Below are 20,159 nucleotides of genomic sequence, written 5' to 3'. Positions count from 1 at the left end.
CACACACACACACACACACACACACACACACACACACACACACACACACACACACACACACACACACACACACACACACACACACACACACACACCTACTGCAGGTTGTCAACTCAACTAAGGAGCAGACAAGACATAAAACGAGGTTTCGGGTTAATTAACTCGAAATAGACACCTTCAGAAACTCCTAGGAATAGACATCAGAATACTGAAATGGGAGGAAATTCCAGTCAGGCGACGTCATCAGCCAATGTCAGAACCTGCGCCGTGGTTCCCATAGCAACCCCCCCCCCCCCTGACAACGCTGCAATGGCCTCCCTGACAGACGCAGAGATGGCGGAGATTGCCAAACTTCAGGTAAAATAAAAACACAAAAACGGCATTCATAAATGCAACTCCAGGTTTAGAGAATACGACGATAAACAATACGTGATTGTGCGGATTACTAGAGCGTCACTAAAACAAGTGTTGCCTACGCTATCCAACATGCAGGCTATTCATGATGTACTGTTACTCAATTGCATGATGTAACGTTAACTAGCTAACTTCGTTACAACTTCACATTTAGGGTAGGCTAGTCGGCATGCAAGCGGTAAGCGACGATTGGTAGCCTGTCGATATTCACTGATCTAGGCTACAGGACACGAGATCATCGAGGGTAGGGGAGAGGATTGACAGGTGTGAAGGGAGGCCGAGAAATTATGGATGGGCAGAGACATTTTAGAGATATTTGCGATGTACACACACACTCGGTAGCCTCCTGTTTAAAGCAACAAGTTCTCTAGCAGCCGAATCGCACATATTTGATGAGACTGGTGGGATGGCTCTGAAAACAACACACACACACATCGTAGCTAATCCAGTGCGTTAGAATTTCTGCCACACAGTATCAGGATAACATCTGCTGTCTATCTCTTTAACTATCTTACCTTCAGTAGAGATGCAAGCGCCCTGCCCACACAACAATGCATGATGGATAGTGCGCGCACAGCAAGGGCTCGTGTTTCTGTGCGCGGTGTGTGCCTTTATCCATGCTATCATATTATTATTATTATTATTGTTGTAAATAATAATAATAATAACAACAATAATAACACATATATATATATAGCAGCGAACAGCAATGAACAGGGTTCATATGATGACAGAAATTATTCAAGATCAGTTGGATAACAAAGCAAGCACTGTATCATGTAGACTAGGAACTATCTTCCTCATCAGTGAAAGCATTATCATGTTTATCAATCAATACCTCAAGGATGACGCAAGTGAAGTCATTACATCATGTTTTGAGTTTATATACCAACTTTGGGGTCAATTTATGTTATGATTTGTTGAATATTTTCAGAGTTAGTGTAGGCTAATGGTATATTTCTGCCGTCATCTTTGAATTCTGGGACTTTATTTTGTCGAAATCTGCTTGTGTAAATATTTAGAATCTCACTTGGTACACTCCACATTAGCGTTCCAAAATAATTCAATACACTCTCCACAGCTGTAATACGTAAGCGACAGGATTTTCACAAATAAAAAATCCACTTTTCACTACATTCACATCACATAATAAGGCAACAATATGTGATTATACAGATATACTATATTTCACATTGTTCGTCTGCATAATTTAAATCTAACAGTCATTTGCATGAGATGAAGTCCACGTGATCAATAGTTCTTGCTGCTAATGGTAAAGTTTACATTCCACATTTCATGGCCCCATGGTCCATTGATTTAGTTCTTATAGCTCTGGTTTGGCCAACTTTGAATACAGCGAGTAATCATTTAACACACTCTCACAGCTTGGGGGCGGCAGGTAGCCTAGTGGTTAGAGTGTAGGGGCGGCAGGTAGCCTAGTGGTTAGAGTGTAGGGGCGGCAGGTAGCCTAGTGGTTAGAGTGTAGGGACGGCAGGTAGCCTAGCGGTTAGAGTGTAGGGGCGGCAGGTAGCCTAGTGGTTAGAGTGTAGGGGCGGCAGGTAGCCTAGCGGTTAGAGTGTAGGGGCGGCAGGAAGCCTAGTGGTTAGAGTGTAGGGGCGGCAGGTAGCCTAGTGGTTAGAGTGTAGGGGCGGCAGGTAGCCTAGTGGTTAGCTTGTAGGGACGGCAGGTAGCCTAGTGGTTAGAGTGTAGGGGCGGCAGGTAGCCTAGCGGTTAGAGTGTAGGGGCGGCAGGTAGCCTAGCGGTTAGAGTGTAGGGGCGGCAGGTAGCCTAGTGGTTAGAGTGTAGGGGCGGCAGGTAGCCTAGTGGTTAGAGTGTAGGGGCGGCAGGTAGCCTAGTGGTTAGCTTGTAGGGACGGCAGGTAGCCTAGTGGTTAGAGTGTAGGGGCGGCAAGTAGCCTAGTGGTTCGAGTGTAGGGGCGGCAGGTAGCCTAGTGGTTAGAGTGTAGGGACGGCAGGTAGCCTAGTGGTTAGAGTGTAGGGGCGGCAGGTAGCCTAGTGGTTAGAGTGTAGGGGCGGCAGGTAGCCTAGTGGTTAGAGTGTAGGTGCGGCAGGTAGCCTAGTGGTTAGAGTGTAGGGACGGCAGGTAGCCTAGTGGTTAGAGTGTAGGGGCGGCAGGTAGCCTAGTGGTTAGAGTGTAGGGACGGCAGGTAGCCTAGTGGTTAGAGTGTAGGGACGGCAGGTAGCCTAGTGGTTAGAGTGTAGGGACGGCAGGTAGCCTAGTGGTTAGAGTGTAGGGGCGGCAAGTAGCCTAGTGGTTAGAGTGTAGGGACGGCAGGTATCCTAGTGGTTAGAGTGTAGGGACGGCAGGTAGCCTAGTGGTTAGAGTGTAGGGACGGCAGGTAGCCTAGTGGTTAGAGTGTAGGGGCGGCAGGTAGCCTAGTGGTTAGAGTGTAGGGGCGGCAGGTAGCCTACTGGTTAGAGTGTAGGTGCGGCAGGTAGCCTAGTGGTTAGAGTGTAGGGACGGCAGGTAGCCTAGTGGTTAGAGTGTAGGGGCGGCAGGTAGCCTAGTGGTTAGAGTGTAGGGACGGCAGGTAGCCTAGTGGTTAGAGTGTAGGGACGGCAGGTAGCCTAGTGGTTAGAGTGTAGGGACGGCAGGTAGCCTAGTGGTTAGAGTGTAGGGGCGGCAAGTAGCCTAGTGGTTAGAGTGTAGGGACGGCAGGTATCCTAGTGGTTAGAGTGTAGGGACGGCAGGTAGCCTAGTGGTTAACGCGTTGGGCCAGTAACCAAAAGGTTGCTGGATCGAATCCCTGAGCTGACATGGTAATAATCTGTCGTTCAGCCCCTGAACGAGGAAGTTAACCCACTGTTCCCCGGTAGGCCGTCATTGTTAAATAAAGGTTAAAATTAAAAATTCTCAAATTCATTGAGTCTATATACCAAATCTGGAGTCAATCTGACTCATGGTTCACAAGGAGAAAATGTGTAAAGTATTTTTATCATTAGCATATGTGCTAATGTGCATCTATTGTCATGTTTTGTCTTTGATCATGTCTTGTCCCTGTGCTTCCCTCTGCTGGTCTTATTAGGTTCTTTCTCTTTCTCTCTCTCTATCGTTCCGTTCCTGCTCCCAGCTGTTTCTCATTCTCCTAACGACCTCATTTACTCTTTCACACCTGTCCCCTATTTTGCCCTCTGATTAGAGTCCCTATTTCTTCCTCTGTTTTCCGCTCCTGTCTTTGTCGGATTCTTGTTTGATGTTTGCTGTTCCTGTGTCCTTGTTTCGCCCTGTCGTGTTCTTTGCCTTCTTCAGATGCTGCGTGTGAGCAGGTGTCTATGTCAGCTACGGCCAGTGCGTTCCCGAAGCGACCTGCAGTCTGTGGTCGCGTCTCCAGTCGTTCCTCTCTATTGACGAGAGGATTTCAGTTTCCTGTTTTGGATTTACTATTGATTATCCAGGAGAATCATTATTTGTTTAATACTGGAATAAAGACTCTGTTACTATTACGTCGCTTTTGGGTCCTCATTCACCAGCATAACAGAAGAATCCGACCAAGACGGACCCAGCGACTATGGATTCTCTCAACACTGCCGTCGAGTTCCAGGGAGCAATGCTCGGCAGACACGAGCAGGAATTGTTTGCTGCTCGTCATGCCGTTGAGACCCTGGCCGCTCAGGTTTCCGATCTCTCTGGACAGTTTCAGAGTCTTCGTCTCGTGCCACCAGCTACTTCCTGGTCTTCCGAGTCTCCGGAACCTAGGGTTAATAACCCACCATGTTACTCTGGGCAGCCCACTGAGTGTCGCTCTTTTCTCACCCAGTGTGATATTGTGTTCTCTCTCCAGCCCAACACGTACTCTAGTGAGAGAGCTCGGATCGCTTACGTCATATCACTCCTTACTGGTCGGGCTCGGGAGTGGGGCACAGCTATCTGGGAGGCAAGGGCTGAGTGTTCTAACGATTATCAGAACTTTAAAGAGGAGATGATCCGGGTTTTTGATCGTTCAGTTTTTGGGAAGGAGGCTTCCTGGGCCCTGGCTTCCCTATGTCAAGGTGATCGATCCATAACGGATTACTCTATAGAGTTTCGCACTCTTGCTGCATCCAGTGACTGGAACGAGCCGGCGTTGCTCGCTCGTTTTCTGGAGGGACTCCACGCTGAGGTTAAGGATGAGATTCTCTCCCGGGAGGTTCCTTCCAGCGTGGACTCTTTGATTGCACTCGCCATCCGCATAGAACGACGGGTAGATCTTCGTCACCGAGCTCGTGGAGGAGAGCTCGCGTTAACGGTGTTTCCCCTCTCCGCATCTCAACCATCTCCTTCCACCGGCTCAGAGACTGAGCCCATGCAGCTGGGAGGTATTCGCATCTCGACTAAGGAGAGGGAACGGAGAATCACCAACCGCCTTTGCCTCTATTGCGGTTCTGCTGGACATTTTGTCATGTCATGTCCAGTAAAAGCCAGAGCTCATCAGTAAGCGGAGGGCTACTGGTGAGCGCTACTACTCAGGTCTCTCCATCAAGATCCTGTACTACCTTGTCGGTCCATCTACGCTGGACCGGTTCGGCTGCTTCCTGCAGTGCCTTGATAGACTCAGGGGCTGAGGGTTGTTTTATGGACGAAGCTTGGGCTCGGAAACATGACATTCCTCTCAGACAGTTAGGGAAGCCCACGCCCATGTTCGCCTTAGATGGTAGTCCTCTCCCCAGTATCAGATGTGAGACACTACCTTTAACCCTCACAGTATCTGGTAACCACAGTGAGACCATTTCCTTTTTGATTTTTCATTCACCTTTTACTCCTGTTGTTTTGGGTCATCCCTGGCTAGTATGTCATAATCCTTCTATTAATTGGTCTAGTAATTCTATCCTATCTTGGAACGTTTCTTGTCATGTGAAGTGTTTAATGTCTGCTATCCCTCCTGTGTCTTCTGTCCCCTCTACTCAGGAGGAACCTGGTGATTTGACAGGAGTGCCGGAGGAATATCATGATCTGCGCACGGTCTTCAGTCGGTCCAGAGCCAGCTCCCTTCCTCCTCACCGGTCGTATGATTGTTGTATTGATCTCCTTCCGGGGACCACTCCCCCTCGGGGTAGACTATACTCTCTGTCGGCTCCCGAACGTAAGGCTCTCGAGGATTATCTGTCTGTTTCTCTCGACGCCGGTACCGTGGTGCCTTCTTCCTCTCCCGCCGGAGCGGGATTTTTCTTTGTTAAGAAGAAGGACGGTACTCTGCGCCCCTGCGTGGATTATCGAGGGCTGAATGACATAACGGTTAAGAATCGTTATCCGCTTCCCCTTATGTCGTCAGCCTTCGAGATTTTGCAGGGAGCCAGGTGCTTTACTAAGTTGGACCTTCGTAACGCTTACCATCTCGTACGCATCAGAGAGGGGGACGAGTGGAAAACGGCGTTTAACACTCCGTTAGGGCATTTTGAATACCGGGTTCTGCCGTTCGGTCTCGCTAATGCTCCAGCTGTCTTTCAGGCATTAGTTAATGATGTACTGAGAGACATGCTGAACATTTTTGTTTTCGTTTACCTTGACGATATCCTGATTTTTTCACCGTCACTCGAGATTCATGTTCAGCACGTTCGACGTGTACTCCAGCGCCTTTTAGAGAATTGTCTCTACGTGAAGGCTGAGAAGTGCGCCTTTCATGTCTCCTCTGTCACTTTTCTCGGTTCTGTTATTTCCGCTGAAGGCATTCAGATGGATCCCGCTAAGGTCCAGGCTGTCAGCGATTGGCCCGTCCCTAAGTCACGTGTCGAGTTGCAGCGTTTTCTCGGTTTCGCTAATTTCTATCGGCGTTTCATTCGTAATTTCGGTCAAGTGGCTGCCCCTCTCACAGCTCTGACTTCTGTCAAGACTTGCTTTAAGTGGTCCGGTTCCGCCCAGGGAGCTTTTGATCTCCTCAAGAAGCGTTTTACATCCGCCCCTATCCTTGTTACTCCTGACGTCACTAAACAATTCATTGTCGAGGTTGACGCTTCAGAGGTGGGCGTGGGAGCCATTCTGTCTCAGCGCTTCCAGTCTGACGATAAGGTCCATCCTTGCGCTTACTTTTCTCATCGCCTGTCGCCATCGGAACGCAACTATGATGTGGGTAACCGCGAACTGCTCGCCATCCGCTTAGCCATAGGCGAATGGCGACAGTGGTTGGAGGGGGCGACCGTCCCTTTTGTCGTTTGGACTGACCATAAGAACCTTGAGTACATCCGTTCGGCCAAACGACTTAATGCACGTCAAGCTCGTTGGGCGTTGTTTTTCGCTCGTTTCGAGTTCGTGATTTCCTATCGTCCGGGAAATAAGAACACCAAGCCTGATGCCTTATCCCGTCTCTTTAGTTCTTCTGTGGCTTCTACCGACCCCGAGGGGATTCTCCCTGAAGGGCGTGTTGTCGGGTTGACTGTCTGGGGAATTGAGAGACAGGTAAAGCAAGCACTCACTCACACTGCGTCGCCGCGCGCTTGTCCTAGTAACCTTCTGTTCGTTCCTGTCTCTACTCGTCTGGCTGTTCTTCAGTGGGCTCACTCTGCCAAGTTAGCTGGCCACCCCGGCGTTCGGGGTACGCTTGCTTCTATTCGCCAGCGGTTTTGGTGGCCTACTCAGGAGCGGGACACGCGTCGTTTCGTGGCTGCTTGTTCGGACTGCGCGCAGACTAAGTCAGGTAACTCTCCTCCTGCCGGTCGTCTCAGACCGCTTCCCATTCCTTCTCGACCATGGTCTCACATCGCCTTAGACTTTATTACCGGTCTGCCTTCGTCTGCGGGGAAGACTGTGATTCTTACGGTTATCGATAGGTTCTCTAAGGCGGCACATTTCATTCCCCTCGCTAAGCTTCCTTCCGCTAAGGAGACGGCACAAATCATCATTGAGAATGTGTTCAGAATTCATGGCCTCCCGTTAGACGCCGTTTCAGACAGAGGTCCGCAATTCACGTCACAGTTTTGGAGGGAGTTCTGTCGTTTGATTGGTGCTTCCGTCAGTCTCTCTTCCGGGTTTCATCCCCAGTCTAACGGTCAAGCAGAAAGGGCCAATCAGTCGATTGGTCGCATATTACGCAGCCTTTCGTTTCGAAACCCTGCGTCTTGGGCAGAACAGCTCCCCTGGGCTGAGTACGCTCACAACTCGCTTCCTTCGTCTGCTACCGGGCTGTCCCCGTTTCAGAGTAGTCTTGGCTACCAGCCTCCTCTGTTTTCGTCCCAGCTCGCCGAGTCCAGCGTTCCCTCCGCTCAGGCTTTTGTCCAACGTTGTGAGCGCACCTGGAGGAGGGTCAGGTCTGCACTTTGCCGTTACAGGGCGCAGACTGTGAGAGCCGCCAATAAACGTAGGATTAGGAGTCCTAGGTATTGTCGCGGTCAGAGAGTGTGGCTTTCCACTCGTAACCTTCCCCTTACGACAGCTTCTCGCAAGTTGACTCCGCGGTTCATTGGTCCGTTCCGTGTCTCTCAGGTCGTCAATCCTGTCGCTGTGCGACTGCTTCTTCCGCGACATCTTCGTCGCGTCCACCCTGTCTTCCATGTCTCTTGTGTCAAGCCTTTTCTTCGCGCCCCCGTTCGTCTTCCCCCCCCCCCCCCCCGTCCTTGTCGAGGGCGCTCCTATTTACAAGGTACGAAAGATCATGGACATGCGTTCTCGGGGACGTGGTCACCAGTACTTAGTGGATTGGGAGGGTTACGGTCCTGAGGAGAGGAGTTGGGTTCCATCTCGGGACGTGCTGGACCGTTCGTTGATTGATGATTTCCTTCGTTGCCGCCAGGGTTCCTCCTCGAGTGCGCCAGGAGGCGCTCGGTGAGTGGGGGGGTACTGTCATGTTTTGTCTTTGATCATGTCTTGTCCCTGTGCTTCCCTCTGCTGGTCTTATTAGGTTCTTTCTCTTTCTCTCTCTCTATCGTTCCGTTCCTGCTCCCAGCTGTTTCTCATTCTCCTAACGACCTCATTTACTCTTTCACACCTGTCCCCTATTTTGCCCTCTGATTAGAGTCCCTATTTCTTCCTCTGTTTTCCGCTCCTGTCTTTGTCGGATTCTTGTTTGATGTTTGCTGTTCCTGTGTCCTTGTTTCGCCCTGTCGTGTTCTTTGCCTTCTTCAGATGCTGCGTGTGAGCAGGTGTCTATGTCAGCTACGGCCAGTGCGTTCCCGAAGCGACCTGCAGTCTGTGGTCGCGTCTCCAGTCGTTCCTCTCTATTGACGAGAGGATTTCAGTTTCCTGTTTTGGATTTACTATTGATTATCCAGGAGAATCATTATTTGTTTAATACTGGAATAAAGACTCTGTTACTATTACGTCGCTTTTGGGTCCTCATTCACCAGCATAACATCTATAGGTACAGTATGGCCATATTTGAATGCAGCAACACTTTTTTGATGTAAACACAAAATATGGAGTGAATTGGACGTTATGGTTCATGAGGAGAAGATGATTGCAAATGATTTTGAGCATTAGCGTTACAAAAGAATGAGTTGTTAATAGTTTCCTTTTATATATATAAACTTTTTATATATAACTTTATATATATATATTAATTTCAAATTCTGTAAGGTTCATTTTAGGGATGTCCATGATACTGATGACAATTTTAAAGATGATAGGCCACTGTAGAGTGGATTTACAGTAGTTTAAAAAAATGGACATATAACATATGATCTTTTTTTGATTTTGTCAAAAACTCAGCCATCTTTTGACCAATCCTTTAGCTTTTCACAAACTATGTAAAGACATGTACCATGGGCATACATTTGGTGTCATTTGGTCCTATGGTTTAATGAGAATAAGATTTTGGAAGTATTTTTAGTGTATGTGCTAATATGCATCTACTTGTAATAGTGTGGCCATGTTTGAATGCATCAATGTTCTTTTCTCAAAATCTTATTGTGAAATATCGAATTTGATGTGAATCAGACTTTTAGTCCATGAGGAGAAGAAAAAAAAAAGAAGATTTTAAGCATTAGCGTTACATAGTCAAAGAAGTTAATTGTTAATAATTTCCTTATTTTTTTAAAAGATATCAATGTCAAATTTAACATGGTTCATCATGGTGGTGTCTTTGGTTACCCTACAGTTTTCAAGTTGATAGGCCATTTTAGAGAGGATTTTCAAAGGGTTTTTATGGTCATGTAAAATCATATATCCTGATTTATCAATAACTCAGCCATCTCTTAACCAATCCCTTAGTTTTTCTCAAACTTAGTTAAGAGATGCACCACGGGCTTACATACCGAATTTGGTGTTACTTCTTATGGTTCATGAGAAGGTTTTTCAAAGGTTTTCCAACATTTCCAAAATGGAGGACATAATAAAGACTCAACGTTTCAAGTCTTTAGGTCAAACGGGGTGACGGATATGAGGGTTTAAGTGAGATTACCTATAACAGCGCCACCTATAGGCCAATCGGTGCCATTATTTTTGATCAAGTTACTCATGGCCTTTAGTTTCTGAGTGCCAAATTAGAAAAGAAAGTTAGCAATCTATGCTTGAGTTCATTCAGAGAATAACAATACGTTATAACCCCTAATACTGTGCTTTATTTTTACCGCTCCTAATGTATGCTTCTTTTCTTGGGAAAAGTCCATTTTATAGAGGCTATAGACCTACATAATGTTTGTCTACAGAAGTGCTCTTTGAGACAAAATAGGTTTCAGTAATTGGACAGAAATATTGCCCAGAAATGACATTGTCATTGGCCAGTCAGGGCACAACGCCTCACACCCATGAACAAAAACATATAGTTTGCCTAAAACAAAGGATTTGTGTGGTTTCCTGAGATAATATTATATTATATGTTTATGAATCATACAAGCCAAGAAGTGACATTAAACAATTATCAACTAGTCTATAGTAAATCTTTAGTGTATGTGAGTTTCCGTAAAATACAGACTTCATATAGATAAAATGTGTTTCCAGAACTCTGTTCACTATTCAACTTGTGTGTGTCAGAGAGAGGAGGGTGTGCAGCAGCTAAGCGGTCACTTCTCGTGGCCTGAGTTCTCTGGGGACGCTGTATGGCAGAGCGCCTATCAACAGTTTGTTTACGAGTGTGCCATGTTCGCCGCCGACCGTGGCCTGGCCTGGAGTGCTGTGAGAGCAGTGGCCGGGATGACTAGAGACCTGTTCCCTCAGCTAGCTGGTCAGTAGTTATCTATTGTCTTTATTATACATATATATATTATAAATTAATAATTCAAATTGACTGTGCAGCTCCATTTATATAATATAAAATAATGTAATCGATTATATTGAGTTTGCGGATTCATTCATCTCCTCCAGATTTGGACCCGCCCAGAGTGCTAGCCCTAATTTCAGATTGGCTGAAAGAGTGTTTGCCCCACCTACCTCCTGCCCACCACAAAGCAGTCTTCCACTTCCTGTCTGACACTTGTGTCACTAGGTAACCAATAAATAACTGAGAGTGTGCGACTCTCTTTATTTTTCATAGCTTATAGTTTATTCGCCGTTAGTCAGCACCTCTACATAAAATCATTTTCTCTGGGTGTGCGTCATGTTTTTTCTTCGACTATGATGTAATGGTAAGTATCACAGAGTTCTGTTCCTGTCTGACGTTTAGTCAACGACTGCTACAAGCTGTGGTGGGCGGGACCAGTCACCGGTCAATCAATCAGAAACACCTGGAGGTTCATGTGCCCCCAACACCTCTCCCCCTGGCACAGGTGATACAGGAAGTGTGTGTGTGGGTGTGTATGTGTCCATGTGTATGTACGCATTTATATTCCATTTCAGGGTGACGATGAGTGTGTTCTGTCTCTCAGGGTGATGATGAGTGTGTTCTGTCTCTCAGGGTGATGATGAGTGTGTTCTGTCTCTCAGGGTGATGATGAGTGTGTTCTGTCTCTCAGGGTGATGATGAGTGTGTTCTGTCTCTCAGGGTGATGATGAGTGTGTTCTGTCTCTCAGGGTGATGATGAGTGTGTTCTGTCTCTCAGGGTGATGATGAGTGTGTTCTGTCTCAGGGTGATGATGAGTGTGTTCTGTCTCTCAGGGTGATGATGAGTGTGTTCTGTCTCTCAGGGTGATGATGAGTGTGTTCTGTCTCTCAGGGTGATGATGAGTGTGTTCTGTCTCTCAGGGTGATGATGAGTGTGCGTGGGAGAGCCAGCGTGTGTGTGCCCTGCTACAGGTTGCCAAGCAACAGAAGAGGGAGGAACTCCGGAGGCTCAGAGAGGAGGAAGGGCCACAGGGGTCAGAGGTCAGAATGGACACATTAAATGACGGCAGACTCGACAGAGAGGTACACACACACCAAACACACGCATCCACGCACCGACACACACACCATCACCACCCTAGGCTGTGGTCAATTTCTTTTTGTATGCAGTCAATTCAGAAAGTAAACTGAATTTCCATTTCAATTCCAATTTTCCTCAATGTCTCCTATAAGATCAATTTGGAATTAGAATTTGGATTTTCAGTTTACTTCCTGAATTGACTGAATTGAAATGGATTTGACCAGCACCACCACCACTGTGTGCTGTATGAAGTTGTATTGTTTCTCCAGGAGGTGGCAGACCTAGTGCGGTCTACTGTGAGGGCCAGAGGAGAGCTGCTGATGGGGAGACTGCTGAGGGAGAGCAGCCTGGTGCATGACCTACTGGAGCTCAGCCTGCAACACACAGCCCTTACCACCGGGGAGAACTCTATACACCCTGACCACACACACACACCCTGACCTCACACACACACACACACACACACACACACACACACACACACACACACCCCCTGACCTCACACACACACACACACACCCTGACCTCACACACTCCAATGATCCCACCTGGGCCATACACACAGCTAAACCCAAGAGGTAGTGAGAGGAGCAAGAGGCCATGCTGACACAAAAATCAGTAATAAAGTCCACTGAACAAGAATATAAACACAACATGCAACCATTTCTAAGATTTTACTGAGTTACAGTTCATATAAGAAAATCAGTCAATTGAAATAAATAAATTTGGTTATTTATCTTGTCAATATGTCTGTGTATCATGTCTGTTTGTAACAGTGTTTTGTATAATACAATCACATTTTCACATATATGTTTTTTTAATGGAAGATTAGTCCCAATGAGGACTAAAAGAGAAAATCAAATTAGGCCCTAATCTATGGATTTCACATGACTGGGCAGGGGTGCAGTCATGGGTGGTCCTGGGAGGGCATAGGCCTTGGAGGGCATAGGCCCAGCCACTGGTGAGCCAGGCCGAAACAATCCGTTTTTCCCCACTAAAGGGCTTTATTACAGACAGAAATACTCCTCAGCACCCCCCCACCCCTTAGACGATCCTGCAGGTGTAGAAGCCGGATGTGGAGGTCCTGGGCTGGCGTGGTTACACGTGGTCTGCACGTACTGCCAAAATTCTCATGTACAATATTGGAGGCAGCTCAATGAACATTCAATTTCTCTGGCAACAGCTCTGGTGGACATTTCTTCAGTCAGCATGCTAATTGCACATTCACTCAAAACTTGAGACATCTGTGGCATTGTGTTGTGTGACAAAACTGCACATTTTATAGTGGCCTTTTATTGTCCCCAGCACAAGGTGCACCTGTGTAATGACCATGCTGTTTAATCAGCTTCTTGATATGCCACACCTGTCAGTTGGATGGTAAAGGAGAAATGCTCACTAATAGAGATGTAAACACATTTGTGCGCAAAATGAGAGAAAATTTGCTTTTTGTGCATCTGGAACATTTCTGGGGTATATGATCAGTGTCTACACTGGCATGAAAAAGTAAAGTTATGTGAACCCTTTGGAAATACCTGGATTTCTGCATAAATTGGTCATAAAATTTGATCTGATCTTCATCTAGGTCACAACAGTAGACAAACACACTCTACTTAAACTAATTACACACAAACAATTATACGTTTTCATGTCTTTATTGAACACACTGTGTAAACATTCACAGTGCAGGGTGGGAAAGTATGTGAACCCTTGGATTTAATAACTGGTTGACCCTCCTTTGGCAGCAATAACCTCAAACAAACGTTTTCTGTAGTTGCAGATCAGACCTGCACAACGGTCAGGAGGAATTTTGGACCATTCCTGTTTACAAAACTGTTACAGTTCAGCAATATTGTTGGGATGTCTGGTGTGAACCACTCTCGAGGTCATGCCACAGCATCTCAATCAGGTTGAGGTCAGGACTCTGACTGGGCCACTCCAGAAGGCGTATTTTCTTCTGTTGAAGCCATTCTGTTGTTGACTTCTGTGTTTTGAGTCGTTGTCCTGTTGCGTCACCCAACTTCTGTTGAGCTTCAATTGGCGGTTAGATAGCCTAACATTCTCCTGCAAAATGTCTTGATAAACTTGGAAATTCATTTTTCCATTGATGATAGCAAGCTGTCCAGGCCCTGAGGCAGCAAAGCAGCCCCAAACCATGATGCTCCCTCCACCATACTTTTACAGTTGGGATGAGGTTTTGATGTTGGTGTGCTGTGCCTTTTTTTCTCCACACAGTGTTGTGTTCCTTCCAAACAACTCAACTGTAGTTTCATCTGTCCACAGAATATTTTGCCAGTAGCTCTGTGGAACATCCAGGTGAACTTTTGCAACTTCAAACGTGCAGCAATGTTTTTTTTTTGACAGCAGTTCTTCCGTGGTGTCCTCCCATGAACACCATTCTTGTTTAGTGTTTTACGTATCGTAGACTCGTCAACAGAGATGTTAGCATGTTCCAGAGATTTCTGTAAGTCTTTAGCTGACACTCTAGGATTCTTAACCTCATTGAGCATTCTGTGCTGTGCTCTTGCAGTCATCTTTGCAGGACGGCCACTCCTAGGGATAGTAGCAACAGTGCTGAAATTTCTCAATTTATAGACAATTTGTCTTACCGTGGACTGATGAACATCAAGGCTTTTAGAGATACTTTTGTAACCCTTTCCAGCTTTATGCAAGTCAACAATTCTTAATCTTAGGTCTTCTGAGATCTCTTTTGTTCGAGGCATGGTTCACATCAGGCAATGCTTCTTGTGATTAGCAAACTCAAATGTTGTGAGTGTTTTTTATAGGGCAAGGCAGCTCTAACCAACATCTCCAATCTCGTCTCATTGATTGGACTCCAGGTTAGCTGACTCCTGACTCCAATTATCTTTTGGAGAAGTCATTAGCCTAGAGGTTCACATACTTTTCCCAACCTACACTGTGAATGTTTAAATTATGTATTCAATATAGACAAGAAAAATACAATGATATGTGTGTTATTAGCTTTAAGCACACGATGTTTGTCTGTTGTTGTGACTTAGATGAAGATCAGATCAAATTTGATGACCAATTTATGCAGAAATCCAGGTAATTCCAAAGGGTTCACATACTGTTTCTTGTCACTGTATATGAACAATACCTGATGGGGGTTTTTCTTTCTTTGGAACCGTTTCCAGATATTTTCATAAACTAAATGAAACGGTGGTGTTATTTGATAACACTGGTTACAAATATTGCACTTTAGTATTGCTACAATGTATCGTAATGAACAGTTGAATTTGGGAAACTCAGCCCAGGTTATTGCGACAAAAACAACATATTTTTACTAGATTTAAGTATTTTTAAAATAAATTCACACAAGGTTTTGGGTGGAAATCAGAGGGTTTAAAAGTAGGCCAGACATTTGTCGAGTAACACATTCTTGGTTATAGTTTATTATTATTATTATTATTATTATTATTATTGTCAGAGATATTGGTAATGTCTCTGACAATCAATGAGTGGGTTATTGCGATAAGAATCATATTTTGACTAGATTTAAATGACCACGAAGGGACTCAAACCTTCAATCTTCTGATTTGGAATCAGACACCTTATCATTTACGTCAAGCGGTCTGTTTGGAGGCACTACATGACAATATCATTCTGATTCTTGGCAACAATGAACATGTTTTTGTAAGCAATTTGGGAACCTGTGCAAGTAAGTCAAGTTAGTCAAATTAAACCACAAAACAACTGGAAGCCTCAATCTTCTGATTGGAAGTCATATGCCTTATCCATTAGGCCACATGGTCTGTTGTCAGGCAGATCAACTGAAAGTGTTCTCAACTTTGTTCTAAGGGCAGAAAGGATCTGATTGGTTTAGGACAGAACAAATCCGATTGGTTTCTTAAAAAGTCAATGGGCGGAGTTTAGCAGATACACAACTTTTAAAAACATGGCGGAGGTTTGAACTGAGAATCTTGTAAATGGGGGGCGATGTTGGAAGCCAAGGATGTAGAACACGTTTCCCTATCTCTCCTGAGTTAGTGACCAAATGTATATATTTAACCTTGCAAAATTGTATATATTTCTGTCTGAAGAGACCTCTAAACATTTCAGATCAAGTTTGTAATGTTGTCTACCCGACCAAAAACGGAGTCTGCAAGAGCAGCAAGCTCACGCCCTCTCCTGATTCACCCCCGCTACTGGATGCTTCTAATGCCGGCCCCACGGCAACACTGACTGTGGAGCTGCTACAATCTGTGATGGGCACCCTCAAAACCAATATTTCCGGTAAAATTGACTCGCAACAAATCTCAAGTCAGAGATATCAATGGTCAAAGACGAGCTTAAAAAAATCTATCGAGAGTATACAGAATAAGCTCGAAGCACACGGATTGGCCTTATCGGTGCTGGAGGGCGGTACTACAGACCACAGCACTCGCATTAGCGAGCTAGAGGCTAACGTTGGCTCATTAACAACTAGGGTGGCATACCTCGACAATAGATGTGAAGATATGGAAAGTACAATGTGGAGGAACAACATTCGTCTACTGGGAATACCGGAGCTAGAGGCTAACGTTGGCTCATTAACAACTAGGGTGGCATACCTCGACAATAGATGTGAAGATATGGAAAGTACAATGTGGAGGAACAACATTCGTCTACTGGGAATACCGGAGGGAGTGGAGGGCCCAAGACCCACGGAGTTCATGGCCCAGCTGCTTCAGGAGCTGCTCGCCCTGGAGGAGAAGCCAGTGCTAGACCGGGCCCACCGCAACCTGCGTAGCCGACCCCGGGATGGAGAACCCCCGCGACCATTTGTCATCAGGATGCATTTCTTTCACATCCGCAATGACATACTGAGGAGATCGGGGGAAGCATCTCCTCTCCTCTACAAGGGTAAAAGAGTCTCGATATCTGCGGACTACACCACGGCTGTGGCTAAGAAGCGAGCTAGCTTCGGAGCTGTGAAGCGCCAGCTACGCGCCTACCCGAGCGTGAAGTTCGGCTTCATTTACCCTGCGGTTCTGAGACTGACTTTACCTGACGGCTCAACGCACGGATTCGAGGACCCGGCTCTAGCGGCCGATTTCATCAACAAGAACGTGAAAGCGGCTGTTGTACTGCATGGTGTGGAACAAATGGTTGATTAGCTGGTCTTCTTAGCAGGCTAGTTAACAGGCCGGATGGCTGACTGGTTGGCTAGCGAAGCCAACTTTGCTGGGTTCATTGACACTTGAATGTCGTTCTTTTTTACATTTTCATTTCCAACCCATGTTGGTGAGTATACAGTTGACTCCCCGCTATAATGTGATACAATGCAGATATGTATGCATGTATATGTATATATATATATATATATATATATATATATATATATTATATACTATTCCACTCACATTGTTGCTTTTTATTTGCATCATTCCTATTTTATTTTGATCTAAGCCGCATCTAATGCCAATATCTGACTGTTTTCATGGTTTAGTTTTAGTTTTACCATTTGTATTACTCTTAAACCTCTCTTAACCGAGGTTAGTTTACCGTAGACTCTGTTGGGGACCAATCTATGTACGTTTGGTTTACTCTGGTTAAATGGTCACAAATCTCAGGTAGCACAGAGTAAAGGTTATCATGCTTTGCTCTAAACTTTTTTTTTGTATTTAGGGTTTTGCATCTCAGTTGGGGAGATGCTTCGGCAAGGGAGGTTGTGAGGGAAGGGATTTTTCCCTCTATTTGTATATAGGTTTTTTGCGTTTCGTCGCTTGTCTTTGTTTTTTAAATTTGCGCTGTTAGGTTCAACTAAGACCTTTAGTTTACAATGTACCTTGTCCTTTACACGTCCTCTCTCTCTTAAGACATGACCCAGCCTAGTGTAGCCCATCCTACTGGAGGGAATGGCTTTAATTTTCTTACTTGGAACTGCAGGGGCATCAATAACCCAGTTAAACGTAGTAAGGTGCTACACCACCTTCATCAATTGAAAGCACACATCATCTTTCCCCAAGAAACTCATCTGAAGGTATCTGTCACGCCCTGACCATAGTTTGCTTTGTATGTTTCTATGTTTTGTTTGGTCAGGGTGTGATCTGAGTGGGCATTCTATGTTGTATGTCTAGTTTGTCTATTTCTATGTGTTGGCCTGATATTGTTCTCAATCAGAGGCAGGTGTTTGTCGTTGTCTCTGATTGGGAACCATATTTAGGTAGCCTGTTTTGTATTGTGGGTGATTGTTCCTGTTTCTGTGTTTGTTCACCGTACGGGACTGTTTCGTGTTCGTTAGGTTATTCGTTATTTTGTTTTGTTTGGTTCAAGTATTCTAATAAATATGAATACTCACCACGCTGCATCTTGGTCCGACATTTCTTACTCCTCATCAGAGGAGGACGAAGAATATCGTGACAGTATCACAACACTCAAGTCTTAGGTGCAGATGGGTGGGTCAGGTGTTCCATTCCTCATTTCAGAGTAAGGAAAGAGGGGTGGCTATTTTACTTCACAGATCGGTACATTTTACATGTTCTAATGTGATCGCAGATCCCCTTGGTAGATACATAATTGTCAGTGGTAGGCTGCTCAATATGAATGTACTTCTTGTTAATATTTATGCTCATAATTGGGACAATGGCGATTTTTTTCATGTCGGTTTCTCTACACTCCGCGATATGTCTTCCCATATGTTGATCTTAGTTGGTGACTTTAACTGTTGGTTAGAACCACATTTGGATCGATCCTCCACTAAACCTACTACCTTGTCAACCTCAGATAGAGTTGTCCGAACCTTTATGTCTGAATTAGCCGTTTCAGACCCTTGGAGAATGTTTCATCCATCTGGAAAAGCATTGTCTTTTTTTCTCATCAGTTTACCACACTTTTACGCACATAAACTACTTCCTTGTAGATGACACACTTCTCCATTCCATATCTTCATGTTCATATAATCCAATTGTTATATCTGACCACGCCCCTGTTACTATGGAAGTGGTCTTTCAAACTGTTGACAACCTGCTACCGCTTTGGTGGCTAAATACTCAACTTCTCAGTAATGAACACTTTGTCAATTTTGTTTTGGGTCAAATCGACTTTTGTACAAATAGAACCCCAGACATATCTGCGTCTACTCTCTGGGAAACTTTGAAAGCTTATATCAGAGGTGAAATTATTTCCTACACCACACATGAGAACAAACTGAAAAGGGATAGGCTATTTATGTTAACATGCTATATTGCCCAATTAGATGCCGTTTCACCATCTCCAGATATTTTATAAGGAGCGTTTAACTATGCAAGCAGAATTTGACACATTATTAACAGACCAGGTTACTGAACTATTAGCTCACAAGTTACGTCAACTATCATCATCACACCAGATTCCCAAAATTCGTACATCGTACATCGTCTGAGATATCATTAGACTCTAGAGGGACCAGTCTCTATATACATGGTCTGGGACATCATTATACTCTAGGGGGATCAGAGATTTTACCAGTCTCTATATACATGGTCTGGGATATCATTAGACTCTAGGGGGATCAGTCTCTATATACATGGTCTGGGATATCATTAGACTCTAGGGGGACCAGTCTCTATATACATGTCTGGGATATCATTAGACTCTAGGGGGATCAGTCTCTATATACATGGTCTGGGATATCATTAGACCCTAGGGGGACTAGTCTCTATATACATGTCTGGGATATCATTAGACTCTAGGGGGACCAGTCTCTATATACATGGTCTGGGATATCATTAGACCCTAGGGGGACTAGGATCTATATACATGTCTGGGATATCATTAGACTCTAGGGGGACCAGTCTCTATATACATGGTCTGGGATATCATTAGACTCTAGGGGGACCAGTCTCTATATACATGGTCTGGGATATCATTAGACTCTAGGGGGATCAGTCTCTATATACATGGTCTGGGATATCATTAGACTCTAGGGGGATCAGTCTCTATATACATGGTCTGGGATATCATTAGACTCTAGGGGGATCAGTCTCTATATACATGGTCTGGGATATCATTAGACTCTAGGGGGACCAGTCTCTATATACATGGTCTGGGACATCATTAGACTCTAGGGGGATCAGTCTCTATATACATGGTCTGGGATATCATTAGACTCTAGGGGGATCAGTCTCTATATACATGGTCTGGGATATCATTAGACCCTAGGGGGACCAGTCTCTATATACACGGTCTGGGACATCATTAGACTCTAGGGGGATCAGTCTCTATATACATGGTCTGGGATATCATTAGACTCTAGGGGGATCAGTCTCTATATACATGGTCTGGGATATCATTAGACCCTAGGGGAACTAGTCTCTATATACATGGTCTCGGATATCATTAGACTCTAGGGGGACCAGTCTCTATATACATGGTCTGGGATATCATTAGACCCTAGGGGGACTAGTCTCTATATACATGTCTGGGATATCATTAGACTCTAGGGGGATCAGTCTCTATATACATGGTCTGGGATATCATTAGACTCTAGGGGGACCAGTCTCTATATACATGGTCTGGGATATCATTAGACCCTAGGGGGACTAGTCTCTATATACATGTCTG

At 45.1% G+C, this 20,159-nt stretch overlaps 1 protein-coding gene across 1 annotated transcript; it reads left to right on the top strand.

Annotated features, from left to right (window-relative positions):
- The first annotated feature begins 292 nt into the window (after window positions 1–292).
- c25h8orf74 (chromosome 25 C8orf74 homolog) lies at window positions 293–12,365 on the top strand. Its single transcript, XM_071366738.1, has 6 exons — window positions 293–357; window positions 10,312–10,501; window positions 10,642–10,762; window positions 10,940–11,042; window positions 11,459–11,620; window positions 11,888–12,365. Exons 1-6 carry the CDS (start codon window positions 310–312, stop codon window positions 12,056–12,058), a joined length of 795 nt encoding a protein of 264 aa, XP_071222839.1. The 5' UTR covers window positions 293–309; the 3' UTR covers window positions 12,059–12,365.
- The last annotated feature ends 7,794 nt before the right edge of the window (window positions 12,366–20,159 follow it).

This window comes from Salvelinus alpinus, chromosome 25 (genome assembly GCF_045679555.1).
Source record: "Salvelinus alpinus chromosome 25, SLU_Salpinus.1, whole genome shotgun sequence".
Taxonomy (NCBI): Eukaryota; Metazoa; Chordata; class Actinopteri; order Salmoniformes; family Salmonidae; genus Salvelinus; species Salvelinus alpinus.
Note: the sequence above shows the minus strand (reverse complement) of the source record. Positions and strands in the feature narration are given on the sequence as shown.

Bases quoted from the DNA above. Each gene is read 5' to 3' on its own strand.
- c25h8orf74 (XM_071366738.1), top strand. From the start codon at position 310: ATGGCCTCCCTGACAGACGCAGAGATGGCGGAGATTGCCAAACTTCAG. The intron at 10,502-10,641 runs GTCAGTAGTTAT...CATCTCCTCCAG, and splicing joins CCTGTTCCCTCAGCTAGCTG to ATTTGGACCCGCCCAGAGTG. The intron at 11,043-11,458 runs GTGATACAGGAA...TCTGTCTCTCAG, and splicing joins CACCTCTCCCCCTGGCACAG to GGTGATGATGAGTGTGCGTG.